Here is an 8,410-nt window from a genome sequence, read left to right on the forward strand (position 1 = left end):
GCTGAGGTAGGAGGATTACTCGAGCCCAGGAATTTGAGGTTGCAGTGAGCTGTGATTATGCCACTGCACTCTAGCTTGGGCAACAGAGCAAGACTCTATCCCTAAAAAAATTAAGAATTAAAAAAAAATAAAACAGATTCTTCCATAAACAGAAGAATTTAGTAGTATATTTTATTTCCTACCTTGTTCTATAAAACCATAAACTTGTAACAGAGGACAATAAACGGCAGCAAACACCAGAACCACCGGAGGGTCTGTCAGACAGATGGCTGGACTCCAGTTTGAAATTACAATTCCGAAGGTTGGAGTGGGGCCCGAGAATCTGCATTTCTAACATGTTCCAGTGCTGCTGGTCTGGGCACCATATTCTGAGAACCCGTGATACAGGGAAAAAAAGAAAGGTGAAATGAAAAGAGAAAACTCGACAGTCATATCATGTCCTGAGTCAGCTTCTAGGCTAGAAGGAAGACTCTGAAGTTGGCTCATTGGGCAAACACTGCCCGGAGTCCCAACCATCCCTGAAAATATCATAAAACACTGGAAGTACAGTAGGAGGGAAGCACCTCCTGAGAAACCCCAATTCCCTATGCATAGTGAGTGGTCAGCGGCCAGGAGGGCACTCCACAGAGCCCACACCCGGCTCCTCCTATTGGGATACATGCTGGTCAAGAGCGGGCTGGGTTTATTCCCTAAACATCTGATGGAGGTCAGAATATGCAAACCCCAAATAAGCCCCTTTGGCACATGGATTGTTCTGAGCTGAAGGCAACTGAGAAGCAACAGATGCAGGAAGAACTCTGCCCTCCCCATTTCTGCCTAAAAGCAGGGCATAAATTTCCATTGGTAAAGGTATTCTCCCTTTGCAGATCACAAAAAGGAAAAGCGTATCATCAGAGAGATGGAACCAAGATGAGCCTGCATCAACAAACTTTACTAAAATATCCTTTATCTTCCATTAGTTTCCCTACAGAGTTACCTCCCCACATTTTACTGGCTTCTAGATGCCCCAAAACACCCTTTTCCTTTGTCTAATGACTTCTCCATACTTCATCATTTTTTGTTAAAATGGTATACAAGCTCTCAAGCCTAAACACTTCTTTGGGGGTTTCCTCTTTTCTGTGGAGCTCTCTGGCACTTAAAATTAAAAACATCAATTAAATGTGTATGCTTTTTTCTCCTGTTAATATGTATTTTGTCAGTGTAATTCACATGCCCCAGCACAAACATAAGGGGAAAGAGGAAACATTTTTCCCTCTCCTACACTTCTCAGGCTAGTTGAACTTGTTACATTTAATTCATTTTAACAAAAAATAGGAGATATGATTACAATGTGATCTCACTTATCCCTCACAAGAACAAACTCACTTACACATAGAAAGGTTCCAGAAGTGAAAAGTCGAACCAGAGTGGGGCAGACCTTTGAGGCAACCAAATGTGTGACCTCCCCGCCCCTCCTAAGGATTGGATAGGTATCTTCAGGCAGAGTGATGTGACTGCCCAGCGGCAGATGTGTTCCCCTGCTCCTCGTGACCTTGGCGGTCCTCACACCTGAGCTTAAGATACATCAATGAAAACTACATCAAATGATTTGGAAAGACTCTAGACTAAAAATTACTGTCAGGTCAGGTATGAGAAAATGAGAAAAATCAAAAGGGCTGGGACGGTGCCCTCAGACAGATTTACAAGTATCTAAGTTCTTGCTCCACTTTAAAGAAATGCAAACTGGGAATAGTAAATGATGTACTATAGTCCATCCTCAAAAGAGGACTCCAACCAATGGACCCATACTCAAAGAAAAGGCCTTGGCTCCTCAAATGTCAACGATGGGCAAATAACTGCACATTTTTAAATGAAATGGTAATGGTCTGTATGGGTTTTTTTCCTGGTCTTTTCAGATTAGGATGGTTTGTATATTTTTAAAGATTCCTGGAGGTAACGAAATTTTTCAAACAGACTGACTCCTGCTGGATGAGAGCATCTTCTCCATGGGCTTTGTGTCTAGAACTCTGCACTACGATTCTTTTTTTTTTTTTTTTGGAAAAAGGGTCCCCCTTTTTTCCCGGGAGTGAGTGCCGTGGCGTTAGCCTAGCTCACAGCAACCTCAAACTCCTGGGCTGAAGCGATCCTACTGCCTCAGCCTCCCGAGTAGCTGGGACTACAGGCATGCGCCACCATGCCCGGCTAATTTTTTCTATATATTTTTAATTGTTCAGATAGTTTCTTTCTATTTTTTTTAGTAGAGACGGGGTCTCACTCTTGCTCAGGCTGGTTTCGAACTCCTGAGCTCAAACAATCCGCCCGCCTCGGCCTCCCAGAGAGCTAGGATTACAGGCGTGAGCCACTGCGCCCGGCCTGCACTACAATTCTTAAGCACACTCAGGTGTGAGGACCACTGAGGTCACGAGGAGCAGGGGAACACATTTACTGCTGGGCAGTCACATCACTCTGCCTGAGGATATCTACCAAATCCTTAGGAGGGGTGGGGAAGTCACACATTTGGTTGCCTCAAAGGTCTACCCCCAACCTCTGGTTCGATTTTTAGCTTCTGGAACCTTTCTATGTGTAAGTGGGTTTGTTCTTGTGAGGGATAAGCAAGATCACACACGGAAGCCTCTAGCACAGAGCCTGTTGTATAGGCGGTGCCAACACGCCAACAAGTGTTCGTTAGTTTCAAATTCAAATCTTTTTATTAAAGTCTCGTACACATTTACCAAATTGCTTGTTTGCTATAACCAGATTTCAAATGTCACCTCTTTTCAAGTGGATGTTTCCTGTTGTGGCCATACTGAACAGCTACTGCCTCTGGGTACTGGTTTCCTGACTTCTTAACCTTCCCTGGGGTAAAGTTCCAGTTCCAGCTACTAAATAACAAATAGCCCGAGAGGGAGATGGGTCATCTGTTCCATATTCTTATTGAGAGGAAACTGCACTCCGGCTCCTCAGGAGCAGCCGAGCTGTCCTGAATGCTTTCTCCTAGGGCCTTCCTTTGGTTGAAATGTTCGTGGGGTGGAAGGTGTGCTAAAATATTTCCTCAGTCATTTTCCTACTAAATCTGTTGACTTTGACTTAAAATCCAGAAGCCAACCCTACATGATAACACTGATAAAGTTTACACCAATTTTTAAAAAGTTTGCTAGTAGCGTTTTCTCAAATTTCATACTTATGGAATGATGATGAATTACATATTGGAATTCATGAAAGAACAAAGTCATGATAATCCAGTTTTAAAAGCAATTACTTCTTTTGTAGGATTCATTCATCAAGCAATTAAAACAGCAAGAAATCATTAACACCAGTAAAGAGTAGAAGGAAGACAGATACATCGCCTAAATTTTAAAATTTCTCACATTTCTGAGTGAAGCAATATATTCATCTTTTAAATCTTTGTTTCATATTTAAAGTAATTAAAAAACAAACACACACATGGTCATTCTATAAAAGAAATCGAGTGTATGTGAAAATGCTCCAGAAACATTCACTCTTTGGGGGTTAACAGATATTCTGTTTTCAGTGGCAAAAATATCCCTCCGAAACACATAATTACTGTTTTGAACAGGAGATGGTGCATTTCCCTATCACTCCATCAGTATCTGCTTCAGTTAGATTTACGGGGGGGGGGAATCAGTGTTCTCATGTAGCTCTACCATTAATCTGGAAAGTAAAAACAACTGCTTTAAAATTGTATGAGTGTGGAACAACAATCTAACAGAGCTTCAGTATTACTTCTTTTCGTTCAGGAAAGAGTACCCTAAGGGCAAATGAGTGGCTTTCCACAATGCGTGTTTCTGGCCCACAGACCTTGTCATTTCAATCGCATTTCTTCTCTCCTGCTCTCTCCCTCTCATTTACTCTGAGCCAGCCACAGAGGCCACAAAGGACTCTTGAAATCCTTATCTTCAATGAGCCCCCATTCTACTGGAATCATTCCATCTACAGATATTTGCAGAGCACCAACTATGTGGCAGGCACCGTTCTGGGCACAGCTAAGATTTAGCCCTGGCGAAATAAAATCCCTTCTTGGAGCTTACATTCCAGTGAAGGGAACAAAAGCATCTCTCCTCACAGAGAACAGGGCAGCAATGACACCAATCCTCCTGCATCTGCAGGTGGCCCAGATGCCACCTGCTTCTGCCATCACTTTTCCTCCAGAAAGGATCCTCCAACAGAGGCCTCAGTGGGAGGAGGTGCCCGTCCTTCCCTTGTTAATCTGCAAGCCTGATTTAGATCAGGCCCTAGGGGATGTCACTCGCCACTGTCCTAAAAACACTGCTGAGTGGCTCCTATCTTTCCTCTGGGTAAAGATTATGTTCTCAGCAGTATACAGGACTTACGGCTGTATCTGACCGATACCCAGGCAGAAGTGAGCCAGAGGGTAAACTGATCACGGTGGCTTTAGATAAAGATGACTATAAGGGCACTGGAAATACAGTGTCACTCCCATTGCAATCTATAGAAATGCCACAAAACAAAGTAATTTAAGATTCTATGCTTACACATCCTTTTTGGTTTAACCAAAGCCATATTTACAGATGTTTTCAGAAAAAGAAGTCACCAAATCCTTACTTAAATAGAAGCCATTAACCACCTTACACATGAAATAGAAAGGAATGAAGGCTTTGTTGGGAAGTGTTTCTCATGGTAACAGCAGAACGTGGAAATGAAAGGCGGCTGCTGCAGTTCACTTTGGAAGATCTAACAAACCTGCGGGAACAGGAGAAGGACCACACTGAAGTGGTGACCAAACAAAGCCAGACTTGTGGGTTCCCAGCAAAGGACTGGGGTGCTTAACCCTGTTGGTCAACATTTTGAAAATCAAGGGTTCCACCATAAAAATGTATATACACACAACTTTTGTGGACAACAAAAGGTGGCCCAAGATCTCCTAAAGACTTTTATGTTTCCTCAATTAAAAAAACCAAAACAACAACAACAACAAAACCAAGACTATGGCTTCTTAAGAGCAGAGATCAGAAAACTTCCTAAAGAGCCAGGCAGTTAATTTTTTTGGCTTTGCGGGCTATACTATCTGTCACAATGACCCAACTCTGCCCTTGTAGCTGAAAAGCAGCCACAGACAAAAAGTAAATGAATGAACGTAGCTGTGTTCCAATTAAATTTTATGTATGGACAGAGAAATTTTAATTTTGTAAATATTCCTCTTGATTTTTTTCAAACATTAGAAAATATAAAAACCATCCTAAGCTTGCGGACCATACGAAACTGGGGGCTGGGTCAGGCCCACAGCTGTAGATTGCCAGCCTCTGTCCAGTCCTTGTTTGTAACACCAGAGTCTGCAGCACAGGGCCTGGCCTGAAGCCATCGTAAGGATAGAGACATTTAACTGTCTAGTGGAGGCAGCAAGCAGTGATGGAAGGAACACTGGAAAGGAATGGAGACACATGCTGGGATTCCCTTTCTTGCCTCAGTTCTTTCCACAAACATCACCTTCTCTCTGGATTTAACTTCCGTAACTGTAAAACGGAGCATGCTACGAGATGATTTCTGAAGTCCCTTCTACCTCTGAGCCTCTATTATCCTTCAGGTATAACTAAGTAAGAGAAAACTGAATCTTGAGCAGGTCAACGATATGGAAAGTCACATCTGCAAACAAGTTCCCACATGTCAGGTGAAGGCAACACTGGAGCAGGATGTCGCGGCATCTGGGTCAAGCACGTATCTGAGAAACAACAGCAAGACGGCAATTTCCGGTCCAAAGGGAAACCCCAGATTTCAGTTTATATCCCGCTTCATCGCTACAGGAGGGCATAAGCCAAGATGAAAACTTGTCGAACGCACCACAGCGAGACAGTTGAATAATGTCTTAGGTGAATACCTCTCTTCAGAGGCAAATAGTTCCCCAAACAAACCCACGCCATTTTGTATACTATTATTCCACTGAGCTTGGGTTGAGGAGACACACACAGGCAAAGAGGCAACTACAAGAACGCAACACGCAGGGCAATGAGAGAAAGGGGCCGGTAGGAGAGTCGGAGTCCACGAGGCGGATGAGGAGGAAGGGCGTGCGGCTCAGACACACAGAGCACACCTGCTATCCACGGCAGTGGGGGGCATCTGCACCCCTGGCCAAGAATTACACAAACGGATGGAAGCTTTCGACAGTCAGTAAGCAGGGAGACCTAGCAGAAAGCTACGGGAGGTAAGAAGGTGCCTGGGCCTGAAGTGAGGCTTGGATGAGAGAAATAACTAACAGAATTCTTTGAGATCTGGCCGCCAGTGAGGCGTGGCGAGTGACGAGAAGGCAGCCCTCTATGCAGGTTCCCAAGGGTGCTGTCTTGGGAGACCAGCAGGTCATGGCACAACCAAGACAGCTGCAGAAGCCAGGAGCAGGGGCAGGCGTGACAGTAAAACAGAAAATGCCGTGTGGTGTGCGGATTCCTACCCTGGCAAGAGGAGCGATGGCGTCTGAACAGTGCGTCAACGCAGAGAAACAAGCCAAGCTCGCCAAGGCCCCGCTGGGATAAAGATACCCTCACTGAAAGGCATTTCTGGTTACTCAAATGGGTGAGCAAAACAAGGATCAGGACTTATAAATCAATGCTGGCCAAACTCAGGAAATGCAGGTGGATGCTTAACTCAGGGCCTAAGAGATGAAGAAAGGTAGACAGACAGCTGCAGAAAGAAATGCGCGGTGAAGAAATTAACAACCATAACCTATATTGTTTCAAGCAAGTCAAAGTGGTGGCAGAGTTTGTGGATGGTGAATTAAACAGAGACAGCTAGTGCTGATTTAAGAGAGAAATGCCAAAGGCTTCCATTCAAGTGAAGAAAGGAGAAACTGGCAAAATCTCTCAAAGGCTCCAGTAAACATCTGTGAGAATTGCCCAGACTCACATTAGCTTGAGGCCTGCTCTCTAGAGCGGGACCCACACCCCCTGGGGATCATCACAAACTGAGTGGCAGCCCAAGGCCACAGACAGAGACACTGCCTCCTGGGCAGCTCACCCAGACACTTACCTTTCCCGTTCACGGCTAAGCCCGTGGCCATGGCTGCAGTCACAGGGCCAGGCACCTGAGGCACTAGTGGGTGTATCCGGGGCCTGCTCCCCATCCTGGCCCGCTCCGCACCGGGGCCCAAGAGAGCTCCGACTGGCTTCTCCGCTGCCACCTCAGGCGCCACCGTGTCTTCCTGACCCTGCTCGACGGGGTCCAGCTTCTCAGGGCTCTCGTTCTGAAAGCCGTCCACCGCGGTCCTGCTCTTAATGGGGCTCTTAGGCACAAGTATCTTGATACCTGACTTTGCTAGGTCCATATTCTTCCTGCTTGAGAGAGATGGTGCTGTGTTTTTCCTGAACTTCTGGCTGGCAGCAAACAACTGGCTGCTTTTGGGCTCGTGGTCTTTGCCAATCACTAGCGACTTGGGAGAGGTCTTAGAAAAGTTGCTGTTGGTGGATCTGGAAATTTGTTTCCTAGCATTGTTCGGAGAGGTCCTGTTTGTTCTGGTTAGTGTGCTTTCTTTCTGCTTTTCGGTGTGGCGCCTGTTGAAGTCGTGGATATATTCCTCACAGTTCACCAGGTGCTGCTCTGGCTCCCACGTGTCGTCCTCGCTGTCATAGCCTTTCCACCGAACCAAGTACTCTGTCTTCCCTTTTTTGTTTTTCCTTTTGTCAACAATCCTTTCAACCTGTTTACAAAAGAAAACAGTTTTATTTTTTTAAAAAATCAAACATTATTTGGAAAAGGTACAAGCGTAATAAGGAAACATCAAAAACAATAAAATACCATGACAGATAATAAAAATGATCTTTTCCTCCCCAACCCCAATCATCTGAAAATAAAATAGCAATAGAATCCTTGGGATTTGAGCAATTTCCTTGAAATTAAGTCAAAAAAATGCTAAAATTTTATGCTGAGAGCGTGTGGATGTACTATAGGTAACTTACATTTTTGTGGTTCAAAGGGGCTCTATTGTTATTTCTACATTGCAGCCTGCCCACCTGAGTTGGTTTTCACAATTATGACTGGAGTAGGGCCAGTCACCTGCAGCTTTGTGCCTGGTCATCTTCAGGTTACCAGCAGCAGACATCCAAGCAATAGCCTGGCAGTGGTGACCAACAACAAGCTATGAGGGACTGAGAACCTTCTGTGGCGTGGAACTGGCTCACTGAAGAAACATATGATCTCTCACAAAAGTATCATTCTGAAGCACTCAGAACTAAAAAGGTCAACAGACAACACAATACTTTATCATAATAAAATGGTCTAGAATGATCAGGTCATTTACTTTCAAATCTTGGTTTTAATTAACTTTACGCTGACATCTTTAAAGGAAGACGCTGTTAATCTTTGAATATGACGATCAATACATTCTTAATCAAATTTATCAATTCACAACCTTGCCTTTAAGCATGTTATTGTTACTACAACCTTAACATCCCAAGTGTAAATGGAA

General features: G+C 44.4%; 1 protein-coding gene across 1 annotated transcript in view; it reads right to left on the bottom strand.

Moving 5' to 3' along the window:
• The window catches only part of CDYL (chromodomain protein, Y-like), a 75,595-nt gene extending 67,956 nt beyond the window's left edge, over positions 1-7,639 (bottom strand). Inside the window, exon 1 of the mRNA XM_012647008.1 lies at positions 6,976-7,639. Coding sequence (XP_012502462.1) covers positions 6,976-7,270 — 295 coding nt within the window. The 5' untranslated portion in view covers positions 7,271-7,639. The remainder of the gene's footprint in view (positions 1-6,975) is intronic.
• Positions 7,640-8,410: the final 771 nt, after the last annotated feature.

Source organism: Propithecus coquereli, unplaced genomic scaffold (assembly GCF_000956105.1).
Source record: "Propithecus coquereli isolate 6110/MARCELLA unplaced genomic scaffold, Pcoq_1.0 Scaffold253, whole genome shotgun sequence".
NCBI lineage: Eukaryota > Metazoa > Chordata > Mammalia > Primates > Indriidae > Propithecus > Propithecus coquereli.